Below are 16,529 nucleotides of genomic sequence, written 5' to 3' on the forward strand. Positions count from 1 at the left end.
CAGAGACCTAAACACCAGTCTAAGACCATTCCTTCCACTCTTTTAGCTTCCTTCATCTTCACCAACCTCCTCCAATTTTTTTAACGTAAAAAAATAAAAACTTGGCAAATATTTGCGTCTGATGGCATATTTACAATGATTATTCCATTTGTCAGTAGATTAGAGAATACACCACTAGATAACACAAAAGGTTGCAAATAAGCCCATGAGGCCATGAGCTTTAGACCTTAAATATTTTTTCTCCAAAAGAAAAAAGTTCAGGAAGATAGCAAACTTTTTAGACTTTAAAAAGAACAAAGATATTTAAAATTCTTTTTTATAACATCTGGTGTTAACAATGCTATAGAGGAATAAGGTGTGGGGAAGCAGGGAATATAAACTCTGAGGACCTTCCTGAAGGGCTGGTGGGCCACACCTTCCCATTTAAAATGCAAACTCCCTTTGATTCATCAATCTGACTCTGGATATCTACCATATGTATAAACTCTAATTAGTAGATTAAATTAAGTATACAAGAATGTTCATTTTTAGCATTGTTTATGATAGCAAAAACCTAGAAAACTCGAAGTGTCTATCAGTAAACCACAGTATATCCATAAAATGGGAAAATACACAGCTGCTAAAATAGAATGAGATAGGTGTCCATGTGCTGATGAGGAAAAACTTCCAAGATATATCAAGGAATAAAAGCAAGGTATGGGGGACCGGCCTTGTGGCATAGTGGTTAAGTTTGCATGCTCCACTTGGGTGGCCTGTGGTTTGCAGGTTCGGATCCTAGGCGCGGACCTAGCACCACTCCTCAAGCCATGTTGTGGCAGCATCCCACATAAAATAGAGGAAGATTGGCACAGATGTTAGCTCAGTGACAATCTTCCTCAAATGAAAAGAGGAAGATTGGCAACAGATGTTAGCTCAGGGCCAATCTTCCTCACCAAAAAAAAAAAAAAAAAAAGGCAAGGTATATGTGTATCTAAACACATCTAAATCTTCATTTTTAAAATTCTGGAAGAATGTATGAAAAACTTAAAAGTGGTGGTCTCTGAGAAACAGGACTGAAATTTATTTAAAATTCTGCTGTACCGTTTATTTTTACTCTGTGTATTTATTACTGTTTTATTAATAACAATAACAGCTATATGCAGTGCTTTCTGCATGGTCTGGAAGCATCTACTTGCTCTTCGCAGGAGTGGGAAAGTGAGCATCCTTTCCCAGCCTCCACAAGGCAAGCCAGAGTCTACTAAGTGGGCTCTTCGCCACCCCTCCCCAACCAGTCCAGGAGCTTGCACAGGTTGCTAAGGCCCCTGCCTTCACTCACTTTTTCCTCCTTCGTGTGGCCCAGATGTACGAGTAAAGAGAAATTTTAATTTCTATTCTTCCCATTTTAGATCTATATCGTTCATCTCTGAAAAGCTAACTTGAAAGAGAATGAGCAGAGTTATTCCATTGCAAAAGATACCAAAGAAAACTCAGTGTTTCCCCTAATGCTACTTATTAATCATATTATTACCAAAATGAAATCAAACAAAAATGTTTTCAACTTTAATGTATAGTACCTGCCATTCTTCCAAATCCCATGAGAACTAGAAAGATCAGGGTCCAAGGGGCTTCTTTCCCAACTTAGAATCTTGTATTTCCCTATTTCAAAATACTAAACAAGTCTTTCAACTAAAATTGTTTCCACAAGAGAAATTAGAATACATGAAAGTTGAAAAGAGAAAGTGAAATCTACATTCAAACTTTTTGATGTCGAAGATCTTAAAGAGTGTTTGAACTTTGTTTTGTACTTATTCCATCAAATAAATACTTCCAACCCCATGGAGGAGAAGGGAGGCAAAACGGAAAGTCAGAGGAAATTATGCCTCTGCTTTTTCTATTATCTGACCCAAAACATGAAGTGGGGAGGCTACTTATTTAGTACCAATGACCTTTGCAAACTGTATAAAAGCAATCCCTATGGTACTTATCCTTTGTCAGAAGGTTGAGATACACAGTCATTTACTAAAGTTTATTTATTTATGGATCATTCATTCATTTATTTTTTTACTTTACTAATGGATATAGAAAGGCCGAACGTCTATTTGAAAAAGTCTAATATCTACTTAGCTGAAAAATTGCTACCACTAAATCTGATTTTGTATAAGCATTCTGACCAAAAAAAAAAAAATGATTTTGTTTTTGGTTGGGGGGTGTAAAAGTAATTAGCAAAATGAACAAACTATAGCCTGGTGCATTGAGCTGTCTGTGGTACTGAAAAATGACACCAAAGCTGAAACGTATCGAGCTCTGTTCTTACAAAGCCTCCCCATCACACTATTTTAATTCAAGCACTTCCGTCCATGACTCACCTGAACCATCTTATTTTTCCAGAGTGTGTATAAACATTTCATAAAAGGTCACAGTGACTTGCTTTCCAAGGTTCTTCATGGAAATGTCAGGGCCTCCCCAAGCTTCGTTAAGCAATTCCGGTGGACAGAGAGCCAGACCGTTGGCTATAACACTTACTCTTCTTGAAGGCAGTGAGAAATCATACCATGTACCAGAAACCCACACTAGCTAGCTCTCACTATCCAACCATTACAGTGATACGCTAAAAAGAAAAAGAAAAACTGCCATTTTAGATTACATGCTACATCCAAGGACATGCTCAGAAAGGCAGCATAACCCCTGAATTTAGTTCCTTAACTCAAAGCTAACCAATATATTTGGAACTCTTAATAGTAAACTGAGAAGTGCTTATCTGGTTAAAATTTAGGAGAGAAACACACCTATAGCAGTGACAGCCGTAAAAAGGGGCACAATTCATCATTTTCCACACATAGATGCACAAGCCTGTGCACTTGGTTTCATTGAGTTTCAGAGTAAAGTATTCTGGCAGCGCCAATGACTCTGTTCTCTGGATAAATTAGAACATTCCTACTTTTTCCTGGTTCTCGATTTCTAGCTCAGGTTCTCTGCATTTATTTGATCCTCTTCCATTTTATATTTCTTTAAAAAGCATCTCAGATAAGAATTTAGAGCTTCAGCTTGAGGAAGAAATCCCTCTAGATAAAACACTGAGTGCAAAAGCTACATCAAAAAACAACTAAATGATATTACCCAAGCACCTATTTTGAAGTTATCTTAAGTGTGATTGGTTCAACGGACACCATATATAAAATAAACTCGATTTTAGAAATCTAACATTCTGTGATGTTTATATTGCCCTGCCAGTAGAGAAGTTCACTGTGCTTATTCGCCTTAGAGGGCAATCCATGTCCTCATTTTTCTCACCCACGCTATACATACTTTAATCAATATATCTATACATTTGTATAAAAGAAATAGTCCTCAAAATTAGCCAATGAGTGGAATTCTTTCAAGAGCGACAATCTATAAAAATATGATTTCCTGTATTTTTATTAGTTCCTATAAGTTTCAAGAGTTCTAATACGGTGTTAAATTCTGTTACAACACGTAATTAGCATTTGGTAGCTCCTCTCAGACTCCTATAAATTATTTCAAAAAAATCTCGTAATAATTCTTAAAAAGCCAGTGTTCTCAGGAAGACACTTTGTTCTTGATGTTAACTCCATCAAATTCTCCCCCATGAATGCTTATTTAGCTGTGTGCTTTTCAGAAGGACTAGGCAATAATATGAAAGCTGATGTTTAATTAAAAAAAACAAAAACAAAAACAAACCCCCAGCAAGATCTCTTTCCAGGATGGATTAAGCAAAACCACTCCGGTCTCTGAGCAAAAAATCTTAAGTTACTTCATTTTTAAAAATACATTAAGAGATTTTAGAAGAATCTTTCAAGTTTAACTCTATTCATATACCAAACTTTTGAATTTAGAGAAAAACCACAGACAAAGAAGTGTCCATGTTTCAGGGCTGTTGGCAAGCAGGAAGCATTCTGGACTGGAAGCTAGGAGGACAGGGCCTGGTCACGCTCTGCGCCGTCTAGCTGTATGTTCTGGCAAGCTACTTACCTCTTCTGACTTCAGGTTCCTCATCCATAAACTGAGCCAAAGGACCGTTAGACCTATTTTGTTCCTTCCAGCTCTAAGTATCTATTCTTCAAGTCAAAATGAGAAGATACACTTATAATGTTTTTTACATTTTAGCATCACTTTAAAATGTGTGAAACAATCTCAAAAGCCCATGATCACTAGTACTGAAATAAAGACAGACCTATGTAAATTATTAAAATTCTAAAGAGTTCAAACGTGTGTTTGCCTTGTTTTGCCAGTGCGGTTTTATTACTTACCTCTAAATATTCTCACTCTTTCTAATTCTCATTCTCTAACCTCATTCCTTCAAAATCACATTCTTCAAAGTTTTTTCAAATTTGAAGGCAAGCTGAAGTAATTTCTCCCTGTTCATTTGGGGTAACGTGCATCTTTATTTTGTTTGGGCAAGAGTTAAAATCGGTTTCTTCCATATCTAGTATTTGTTTGCTAATTATTAACTTAAAATAATTCAACTTATAATTAATACTAAATTGTTTAAATGGAAAGTTCTTTACAATGCCTTAAATTCAAAGGAAACTCCTAAAGGAAATCAGCCTAAATTTGAAGGTTTATTAGTTCCATCAAATGTCTAACAACTGCTCCAGAAAAAATCAGAAAATACATATTAGTGTAATTTCTAAACTGGAAAATCCCAACCTCTCAATTTTTTTGAAAACTCTAGTTATATCAGTTCATAAACTTTAATATTCCTTTGACTGTAGGCTACAGCAAAGTAAACAACTCAAAAGGTGACTCACAAATTCTATACAGAGTATTGTGAAATTGTCAGTAACAGGGAAATCTAACAATAGAGTTCCTGGCTGCATTTAAACAAAACAAACATTTTCCTAACAAGACGACTCACAAGGGCAGTGTGCTCTGCTCCTGAATGAATTTAAAAGAATAATAATGTAATGACTGTAGCTAACAATCTATCAAACTACCAGATACACAGAATTTATATTGTAAACTTACAACAGAGTTTTTTCTTTAATGGTCGGGGATATAGAAAGGGTTAGAGCTTTTCTCATGTCTTATTGATATATATTTGTTAGGAGTATCATGAGCCTATTTTCTTCTCTAAGCTACACTGTAGAAGATGATACGGATGGACAAGGTCTTCCAGAATGACGCACCCACCAGAAAGATGTGTATCAAACAGGAATACACATACACCGCACAGATTAAGGCCTGTACATAAACTGGCTTTCAGGAAAACAAATACAGTGACTGATTTGAAGAAGTGGATCTACCTAAAGAAGAGAGGGGAAATCCGAAGGGTTTAACAATTGCATCCCAGAAACGACTGCATGTTTACATGCTGCAATGTTCTGTTTCGTTTTTAACTTCTTGAAAGAACAGGTGAGGTGCTAATGTAAGAATACAGCATGTGTCTTCTGTAACCTCAAGCAAGGACACAAGGGCTTGGAAAAAGTGTCTGCTGCCTTGCGCCTCTCCAGGCTGGCGGCTCGGCTTTGGGTCATTCATAAACAGCAGAACCGAAGTTACCTGTATTTCCCTGGCGTGGTACACGATGATCAGACCGAGCAAGATGATCGTGGAGAGACTGATAAGGCATTTCAGAGCTAAGGAATACAGCGACGCCTGCAACACAGTCAGACAGAAGCACTTTTAAGAAAGAAGCACTTTTAACCACCTTTCAGGCCCCAGGAGTCAGTCAGTCCCTGGCAAGCAGACGAACTCCCAGAAGGAAGATGGGGAGGGGAGACACCTGTCTCGGCCCTGTGACCTGTCAGATCGCTTGGCCTCAAAGGGAAGCAAAAGGAGAGGAAAGCGGGGAAGGCGGATGGCCAAGCGCATGGCCATGGCAGACCCAAGCGCAGTTCCTGGCTCTTAAAGCCGGAGAGGAAGTTATTCCTGAGTCTAAACGCTTCAGATTAAAAGGGGCTTTCTAAATCCCGAGCATTAGGAGAGGAAGAGAGCATGCTTTCCCCACCAACTCCGGGCGCCACTTATTGAATGCGCCCAAACGCTCTGGGCACTCTTAGTGCCTCCAGAACTTTGGCTGCGCGCGGAAAGGCTTCCGCTCCGGAGTCGCCTCGAGAAGTAGCGGTGCTCGCCGTCCCAGCGGGCACCTCCGATCGTCCCGGGGAGGCTCGAGACATTCCCGCCAGTGCCCATCCCAACCACGCGGGGTCCAGCTCCGCGGCGCGGGAAGGGTGGGCAGGAGTTTGAGCACCTACCTTGTCGTAGGCGCCCCACGACAGCTCGGTCTCGATGACCATGACCACGATGCCGAACATGCCGAAGATGAGCGCGTAGTCGCTGAGCCGCTTGCGCTTCTCGAAGAGGGCGCGCCGGTGGCCCAGCTTGTAGCCGATGTTCTGGTTCTTCTTTTTGCTGGACTTGGTGCCACTGCTGCTGCCGTGCCCGCTGCCGCCGCCGCCGCCTCCGCCTCCTCCAGTGCTGCCTCCGCCGCCGGCTCCGTAGAGCGCCAGGTTGTTGGAGTTGTTGTGCTCCGGTTTAGAAACCACGATCTCCGGGGCTGAGGACGAAGCGGCGGCGGCTGCAGACGGGGAGGACGCGCCGCCACCTCCTCCGAGCGACGCGGGGGGCTGCAGGGGCTGCGCCTCCGAGTCCAACTCGTGCAGGTTCCGGCGGGACGCGCTCAAGTTGCTGAGCGGCCGCATGACGCCCCCGTTGTACCTGCAGCTGCTCATGGCTATTTCGGTGAAGGGGTTGCTCTCGCGGCGCGCCTGGGGCTGGTGGTGCTGGTGGTGCGCCTGGTGCGAGTGGTGGTGGTGGTGCGAGAGCGGGGGCCCGGAGCCCAGGCTGCCGAGGCTGCCAGTGGGGCTGCCGGCGGGCTGCAGGCTGTGGCACTGGTGGTACTGGGAGGCGGACGCCGGCTGCTGCGCGTACTGCTGCCGGAGCGCACTGGCATGGCTGGACGGCGTCAGCTCGCTCACATTGAGCTGGCTGCCCCGGCGCGACGAGCAGCAGCAGCAGCACGACGAGCCCGACAGCGGCGAGGAGGTGCGGGTCCGGAAGGCGCCGCCGGGCGAGGAGGTGCGGAGCAGCAGGGACAGGTTATCCCCCGCCCCCGCCACCGGGGCACCGGAGGAGGCGCAGCTGTTGCACCGGAGGCATGGGCTGCTGCCGCCGCTGCCCGGCTGCTGGTGCGCGAGGTGCGGGTGGTGGTGAGAGTGCGGGAGGGGCGCGAAGGGCGGGCACGGCTTGTCCTGGCTCTGTTGCTGCTGCTGGCAATGCAGGTGTGAGGAGTGCGGCGGCGGTGGCGGCTGCTCTGAGAAGAAGCCGTGCTGGAACTGCAATGGGGTTTCCATGTCAGGGCTGTTAAAGCTGCAGGGAGACCAGGCGGTGGTGCACCCTGCGCAATGCGTTATGGTCGGGAGCGGGGACTCCTGCTGCTGGTGCGAGGAAGGGCCCATGCCGGCTCCGGTAGAATCCAGGCGGCGAGTCCGATTGGTTGGGCGCACCAAAACAATGGGCATGACATCACCTGCGGGGACCGAGACTGAGTTTGCGGCGCGCGCGGCTTAGGGGATCGCGTGTGTGTGAAGGAGACAGATGCCGGGGGGGGGGGGGGGGGGGGGGATCTGCAGGATGCCAACCCTAGGGTGCGCAGGACAGGGTGAGGGCAGGGGTTCTACCTGCTGAATGGGAGCACCGGTGAGCACCACCGGGATGGGGACCCCCCCCAGGCAGTGCAGCCTGGCTGCAGGCGGAGGAGAAAAGAAAGCGGGTGTCTCTCCTTCCCGTGCCGCCGCCCCCCTAACTAGTGCTGGACGCGCAGTCTAGATCACCTGCGCCGGGCACTGCAGCACTTCGGGCCACCCTAGCCATGGGTCAGGCGCGGGTACAGTGCAGAACCCGAGCCACTCCTGCACCCCCATGCACGCTTCGTAGGGCTGCAATACAGTAGCCCCCTCGCCCCACGCCCACCTCTCCCTAATCGTCCCTCGGAGAGTAGGCTGCCTACTGCCCGCCAAATAACTGCGGGGGCACCCGCTTTGGATAGAAAAAGTTTGGCTACTGGTTACGCCAATGCAGCAGGGCTTGGGGCGAACCCCGGAGCCTGAGCCCGCGTTTGGCCGCTGGGAGATCAGAGCGAGCCCAGCGTCCGGATCTTCCCCGGCCGCTCGGCTCCAGCGCCTGGGCGTCGGGATCGGCTACGCGGCGCTCTCGCCCGACTGCGCTGCGGCGCGGGTAGGGTTAACCGCCTCGGCACCCGGGCTGGGGGAGGATGGGGGCGGGGCTGGAGGAGGGGATCCCCGCCGTCCGCGGGAGGAGCCCGCGCGGGCTTCCCGGGTCCCCCTGGCGGGGGCGGAGGGCTTTCCCCGCTACCGCCCGCTCACATTTGCGCCTTCTGCGGAACATGAGGGGCTGGCGCCCCCGGCCGCCGGGTTCCGGGTTCCGGGCTCCGGCGCTCAGGCCCTCTGGCTGCCCCAGTGGGTAGGTCCGTGGGCTTCTCCGGCCGTAGAGAGACGGCTTGCTCCAGGGTCTGGGGTCTGCTCAGCGACCACCAGCTGCCAGCTCCTCTTCTGTCCCTCTTCCTCCTCCCCACCTGCAGCACAGACACAAAGCAAAGGCGGGTCACCGATGCGCAAACACCGAGCATGTTCTTTGCCAAGCCCTGACTGCAGCCGCGGGTTGGAGAGGGGCCTGGCGCGGGCTGATTCACACCGGTAGTCATAGCCGAGCTGGGAAATTAATGATAACTCGTGCTGAATAATGCTGCCCGGGGACAGTGCTGGACCCTGCTTGCGTTAGGTCTAATAATTATTTATTTGCTAATAAACCAATAAAAACATGCATTTTGTGTCTCAAAATTCCCTGTGATGTGTTCTCCTAGACGATATACCAGCACAGAGCGGTAGGGGACCCTTTCCAGGGTTCTTTGTTGCTGCTCCGTCTTAAGTCTTTATCTTTTGTATTTCTTTGCAAATTGAAATTCAAGTTTCCGGAAAAGAAAATGAAATTGGCCAGTTGAATATTTGTTTCCATTTTAAATTGTGATTTTAAAGCATGATTTTTATGGAAGAGATTATTATAATGAATTAGAGAGACCAAGAAATTTAGAGTGAAAGTGGATCACCCTCATTAGGTAATTGGAATTCTCAACTGGATCCAATTTCTTGATATTCTACTCGGCAGCTGCCCTAAACTTGCTTACCAGGTACCTGCTCCTAAGAGTCTCTGTGTGTGTTTTCAATGCCATGGAGTGAATAATTCATTTTAGGATATCCTTTGGACATGGGTTAGACAATTTTAATTTTTTGTACATGCAGGTAAACAGATCCAGAAGAAAAAAAGGGAGAGGGTTGCTTTTAGTCTCAAAGTCCTGACTTGCAATAATGAATACTGTCAGACCTTGCAGTTCTCAAAGGTCTGGATCAAGAATAGAATTTGAATGGCTAAAAATTGGAGACAAGATTTTGTTTTTATAATCTATTATGATTTTTGGCAATTCAATAAAACTTGTTTAGAATAATGAAGCTCCTTGAATCTTTGGGGTGGCTGAGTAGATATTGCATTAATTGCGTGTGGAGCATGACTATTAAAAACAAGTCTAACGAGTAATTTGAATTTACAATGAAAGCTTCCAAATTCAGTTATTCACCTTCTAGTGTGAAACAAACTCAAGCACAAAAGCCATTATACATTTGTTTTCACTTTGTAACAAATTATCTAGCCTTCAAGTTGCTATGTAGCTGATTAAGTAAAAAGTTTGATTCATCTTTACAAATCTAAGTACTTCAAAGAAGTGTTATCATGGTAAATTAATATTTTCATTAGCCTTCCATAAATTTAGATGAAAGATTACATAGTCTCCCTCCCCAAATATCACAATAATTGTTACCAGCATTAAATTAGATATAAGGTTCTTGAGTTAGTAAAAAATCATAAGAAATCTAATGGCTGCATCCGCTTTGTCAGACTTTCTCAAATATCAAATTCAAGGTTCCAAATAGAGGTTGGATAGACAAAATAACAGGAAAAAAATACTGTATCTTTTTCCATGTATATCTCTATGCCTCAGTACAGGAGTAGGTGTGGTGCCATTAATCACGTAGAAACAGAGTGTTCACTGAGATTTACAGCAATGATGTATGGAGTTCCCACTACTCACAAAGGGGATTCAGGCGGAGGATGGGATGCACAAGGTAACAAAGAAATGGAGATTTGGCCCACAGCAGGAGGAACTGTCAGAATACCAAAACTCAGATTAACAGTGCTCCCGCCTAGCCAATATATTGAAAACTCATGAAATATTATAATAATGTGAAACCCACTGTGATTGGAGAGAAAGGAGGGCAAGTCAGTCAGAGATTTATCACCTTTCTGTTAAGGAATCAACTGATCACACGCACTCAAAAAATCATCTTGCTACTAAATGTCTGTATTTGGAGGGTGTGATAATCCTCTATTAGTATGATGATGAAAAACCACAAGATGCCTCAACAACTTTGTTTCATTTTTAATCTGAATCCTCATAACTTTATTATTTGAGGCATCACATACTGTTGGGTTATGACAGGGGCACATGTAAGAAGTTCGTATTTTCATCACTCCTTTTTTCTTTATAAAATTAACAAATGAATTTTAAGCTTATATGTAAACTTTTCAAACACGTATACCATAATTTTGCTTTTTTTCCTATATAGGCTTATAGAGATACACACAAAATTAAGCAGTTAAAGCAACAAAGACAATATTCTTCCATGTGGATAATGCTTTGCACATAGTAGACACTCATATTTGTGAGAGTGATGAGGGAAGAAGAGAGGGAGAGAATGAAGAAAGATCACAAAACAAGGGCCTGCAACCTCCAATGAAAAGATTTTGGGAAATTACATTTGCTTCTCTTTCTGCCATTAAGATATATAAGTGCTGGAATTTCTCTAGTTTAACACCAGAGGTCATACTCATCCACAAAATGCATTTCAAATGTAATCAATTCAATACCTTTATTTCCAGTATCACTTTTTGTAAAAATTCCCTGTTTTTTCTTATAGATTAGAACCATTGCTTTCCCAGATTTGTTGCATTTCAAGCTCATGAACATTCACATACACATAATACCACCCCCCCTCCCCCCCACACACACTTAATAGTGGTTTTAGAGGAATAGTTTTCCCAGACCGCAGGGCCTTGGGAAGAAGCTTCAGGTTATTTGCACTCCGATCCCTTACTTTATTCAGATTTATGTTATGCCATTGTTTATAATTCTCTTTTTCATAGGAATTATTTGTCTTTGCCATCTCTCTTCATTGTTCCTTAAAAAAACAGGACTCCCTTGAATTTGGATGTTTCTGGTCTATTTCCAAAGGCACAGCAGTTGAGGCAAGGATCCAGGGCATCTTTTTCCCACACTGAGCAGCCTGAGGGAAATTTGACCTGCAGAGTAAATGTTTTTCTGAGCCATTCTTTTTTCTTTTCCTAGGTGAGTAAAGTATTTGGTGGTGCCAAACACAGAGGTTGTGATAAGGCACACACAGCCTCTCTGAATTTAGTTTGCTCAGCGGTCAATGCAAATCGGGACTCAGGATGGTATCCGAGTTGTTTTCTTAGCACAGTAATAATTCCATGTTTCCTGAAACATAACAATTAAAGGGCCCATAAAAACACTGTTATTCTTAAACCACATATTGTCCTAACTTCATAATAGACTACATTTGAAGAAAATATTAGAATAATAGTTATTACATGTATGTTTTATACTTCTGCATAATGAGAAAGTATCAAGACCTGAATGAGCTTCTTGATGATAGTTTTGTTAATTATTCAGGGACTAATTTTCACACTGGGGCTATTCATTAACTTCGCCAATTTTTTCTACTCTCATCCTTGTCTCCTACTATTTCTCAGCTAATTAGCATATCTACAAAAGTCTCAGCAATGCCAGCAAAAAAAGGTAGACCTTATACCAGTTTTGCTAGTAGAATTGAAGTGTTATATAATTAAATATGTAAACAGGTTGAAATTATTGACTGTATAAGTCTTTTTAAAATAGTCTGTGGATTTCATAAACAAACATCCCTTGGCAGCTAGAAACACACATCCAAATCTAGAAAGTCATTAAAGAAAACTTACTGGACAGCACATTCTAGTTTATAGATCAGTTTCTCATGTGTTATTTTATTTGAATCTCACAAGAACCCTTATGGAAGGTATGGAAGGTTTTATTATTATCTCCATTTTACAGGTAAGGATAATACCTGAGATTCAGTCCCTCGGCTGCCCAAGGTCACATAGCTAGCATCTAGCGAGGAGGAGCCAGACTTCCAACACAGTCTTCTGAGTCTTTCTGTTTAACACTCTTCTAACCTTTCCTCCATAGCAGAAGAATAACATATTGACTCTATTGACTCATATAGGTTTGTACTCCACTAATAGTCCAGGAATGGACAGCAGTTGCTTATCATTACCACTCACTGCTTTGAATGACCTCATGGACATTTCCTCACTGGCTTGATTGGGATTCTGTGATCCTTAACTATTGTCCTCTTGTCGACTTCATTTGATCAACAGAATAATTTATGAGGATCTAATTTAAGTATGGATGAAATGGCAGTGTTGTATGCATGCAGGTCCAAGGAGCCTAATTAAAAAGTATTTAAAAAAAATAAAGATCCTGCTGTATTCACACACAGTTTTCTACCTGCTTTGCTAGCATCCTGGACATTTCTTATTTTTGGCAACATCCACAGTAGAAGCTGAAGGCCAATGACAAGTACTTATTGGCACTAACAAAGACTGTTTTGTCTTCTTATGTCATAAGGGAGAAACAACAGGATCTAGCTCTTTGCCCTGTGGCTTAGAGAACTTCTCTGCAGTCCCACAGGGATCGAGCCTGGCTCCTTGGATCCTGCGTGCTCTGAGTTGTCCTCTCATCGTGTCCCCCTTTATGTCAAAGAGTGAGGTAACCAGAGAAAGGAAGCCAGGCTGTGCACCTCAGGTGGAGAGAGAAACCAGTGTGTCTCAAAGAATTAGCAAAAGTGGGACCAAAGATACACAAAACCATCCTAAATACTGAGGTCAAAGCTTCCATTCAGTGATCCCAAAAGCTCCGTGGCTGCTCGGTGCCCAAACATGATGAGGCTACAAATGGTCTCAGAAGTTTCTTTTCCCTCTGAAATCCAGTGTATTTTCCCATCATTATTTTTCTCATCTCTTGCAGGATTAGGGCACACGTGTGTTAGTTCTTTTTTCTCTTTTCCTGATCTCATCTCTGTGAATTTCATTCCCATCTGTTATTTAGCAACCCTCCATGTTTTCCTTTTTCTCTTCCACCTCTTGCCAAACAGGTTTAGGAAATGTACCTACTACTCTTTGTCTATCTTTATATTATTGTCTCTTTCTGGAACTGTTTGTAAATACCCATCCCCAAATACTTGTCTTAAGGCAAGGAGAGAGTTGGTGCCCATTCATATAAAAGGAAAGAACCATGATTTTCTAAGTTGAATTGAACATAATGCTGTCAGCAATGACACTCTAAATGCTAAATTACCTTCAAGGTTTGCATATTCATCCTCATCTCATAAACCAGGTTTTTCTTAAAAATGACTTTTATTCAGTGTTGTTGCAATTTTACAGCTGTAAATTTAGTAGCACTTTTTCTCTACTGTTTTAATTAGTGTGCAAGAATTATCCATATGATACAGAATGGTATACAAGATATAACATATCAGGAAAAACACAACAGATATATACTAGACAAATATGATGAAAAATCTATTTCACACAGTGTTTTGCCCTTGCTACCTAGGATGAGTCCTTCTCAAGAATGTTTTAATTAGTTAAAACTATCAGATACTTTCATTCACAAATCAAGTTCTCTTAACAAGGGATATTTCTTGGCTCATATAACTGAAAATATCATAATTAGGAAAGACTTCAATGTTGTTTGATTCAGAGGTTACGATATCAAGAAGGCTCCGCTACTTTCCTCAAATATCTACTTGTCATTGTCCTTCTTCACACATACTGGCTTACTCCTCAGGTTAATTTACCTTAAGCTAGGAAAATGCGCTGTAGCAGTTCAAGTCTTCATATCCACACCCACATCATTCAGAGGGAAGCAGATCATCCTCTGCCCAAGATTCCAAACAACTCTCTTGACATGTCTATTGAACCAGCTTGGTTCACATGCCCAGCTCTGAACTATACTTAAAGAATGTTTAAAATATAGTATTATGGGAATGACTCATCAGAGAATCCCAATAAAGAGAAATTATTAAAAAGAACTAAATGGAAACTCTAGAGTTGAAAAGTACAATAACCAAAATGAAGAATTCACTAGAGAGGCTCAATAGTAGACTTGAGCTGGAAGAAAAAAAAAAATCACAGCTTGAGGACATCAAAAGAAAACTACAGACTGATATTTATCAATATAGATGTAAAAATCCTCAAACAAAATATAATCAAACTGAATACAGCAACATATAAAAATTATCAATATAGGAATGTAAGGTTAGTTTAACACCAAGAATCAGTTAGTGTACTACAACATATCAACAGAATAAAGGACAAAAACCATATAATCATCTTGAGAGACACAGAAAAAAACATTTGACAAAATTTAAAACTCTTTCATGATAAACATAGTCAACAATCTAGGAATAGGATACTTTCTCAATCCAATAAAAGGCATCTATGAGGGCCAGCCTTATGGCATGATGGTTAAGTTTTGTGCACTCTGTTTTGGTGGCCCAAGTTCGTGGGTTTGGATCCCAGGCGCAGACCTACACCACTTGTCAGCCAGGCTATGGCAGCAACCCACATATAAAATAGATGGATATTGGCACAGCTGAGCTAATCTTCCTCAGCAAAAGACCCCACAAAAAACAAAAAAGAAGGCATCTATGAAAAATTCATTGCTAAAATCATACTTTCTGGTGAAAAGCTAAATGCTTCTCTACTAAAATCGGAAACAAGACAACAATATCCGTTCTTTCTGCTTCTATTAAATATTGTACTGGAAGTTATAGTCAGCTCCATGGACAAGAAAAAGAAATAAAAGACATCCAGATGGAAAGGAAGAAATAAAACTATTTCTATTCACAGATGACATGATTTTATATGTAGAGAATCCTAAGGAATTCACTAAAATGTTAGTAGAACTAGTAAACAAGTTCAGTAGATTTCTGGATACAAGATCAATATAAAAAAAAACAACGATATTTCTCTACAATAGCAATGAGCAATTTAAAAATGAAATTAAAAAAATTCCATGTGCATTACAATAAAAATTAATAAGATATTTAGAAATGTATCAACAAAAATGTGAAACTTATACTTAAACTAAAAACTGTTGAAAGAAATAAGTCCTAAATGGAAAGACATCCCATGTTCATGAACCAGAAGAGTTAATATTGTTAACATGTCAGTACTCCCCAAAATAACCTATAGATTCTATCATATGGAAATTCACATAGCCCAGAATAGCCAAAACAATCTTCAAAAAGAACAAAGTTGAAGGACTCACACTTGCTGAATAAAAACTTACTACAAGTCTACAGTAATAAAGATAGTGTATAATGGAATAGAGAGAGATATAGAGATCAATGGAACAGAATTGAGAGTCCAGAAATAAACCTTTATATTTATGGTTAAGTGATTTTTGACAAGGATGACAAGATAATTCAATGAGGATAGAACAGTCTTTTCAACAAATGGTGTTAGGAAAACTGGATATCCAAATGTAAAAAAAAAAAAAAAAAATGAACTTGGACCCCTTCCTTACACAATACACAAAAAATAACTCAAAATGGATCAAAGACCTAAATGTAAGAACAAAAACTATAAAATTCTTAAAAGAAGCCATATGAGTGAGTCACTGTGACCTTGAGTTAGTCAATAGTTCCTTAGACATGACACTAAAAGCATAAGCTATGAAAGAAAAAAATCAGCTAAATTAGACTTCATCAAATTTTAAAACTTTTGTGCTTCAAAGGATACTAACAGGAGAGTGAAAAAAACAATCTACAGAGTGGGAAAAAATATTTGCAAATCATAGATATGAAAAGGGACTTATATCCAGAGTATATAAAGAACTCTTACAACTTGATAATAAAAACAATAAATAACCCACAGCAAAGTCTCTAAATAGATATTTCTCCAAAGAAGATATAAAAATGACCTATAAGCTCATGAAAACAAACTCACAACATCATTAGCCACTAGGGAAATGCAAATCAAAAGTACAGTTAGATATCGCTTCACACCCACTAGGTTGCCTATAATAAAAAAGACAGATAATAACACGTGTTGGAGAGGATATGGTGAAATTGGAACCCTCATATATGGCTGGTGGGAACGTAAATGGCACAACTCCTTTGGAAAACAGTTTGGCCATTCTTCAAAATATTAAAAGTAAAGTTATCATATTACCCAGTAATTCTACTCCTAGGTATATGCTCAAGAGAAATGTAAATATTACATCTACACAAAAACTTGCACATTGAATGTTTATAGCATCATTATTCATAATAGCCAAAGATTGGAAAGAATTCAAATGTCCATCAACTAATGAGAGCATAGATAAAATGTGATATATT

The 16,529-nt window shown here is 41.5% G+C and overlaps 1 protein-coding gene across 2 annotated transcripts in view; it reads right to left on the reverse strand.

Moving 5' to 3' along the window:
• KCNN2 (potassium calcium-activated channel subfamily N member 2) overlaps positions 1-16,529 on the reverse strand; it is a 405,580-nt gene that overhangs the window by 125,692 nt on the left and 263,359 nt on the right. Inside the window, exons 3-5 of one of the 2 annotated variants that reach the window (XM_014842806.3) lie at positions 8,325-8,533; positions 6,195-7,468; positions 5,500-5,595 (exon numbers count right to left, since the gene is read on the reverse strand). In XM_014842806.3, coding sequence (XP_014698292.2) covers positions 5,500-5,595; positions 6,195-7,468; positions 8,325-8,346 — 1,392 coding nt within the window. In that variant the 5' untranslated portion in view covers positions 8,347-8,533. Of the gene's footprint in view, positions 1-5,499; positions 5,596-6,194; positions 7,469-8,324; positions 8,534-16,529 lie in introns of those variants that run through there. The other variant, XM_070517575.1, reaches the window with a different exon arrangement.

This window comes from Equus asinus, chromosome 9, assembly GCF_041296235.1.
Source record: "Equus asinus isolate D_3611 breed Donkey chromosome 9, EquAss-T2T_v2, whole genome shotgun sequence".
NCBI lineage: Eukaryota > Metazoa > Chordata > Mammalia > Perissodactyla > Equidae > Equus > Equus asinus.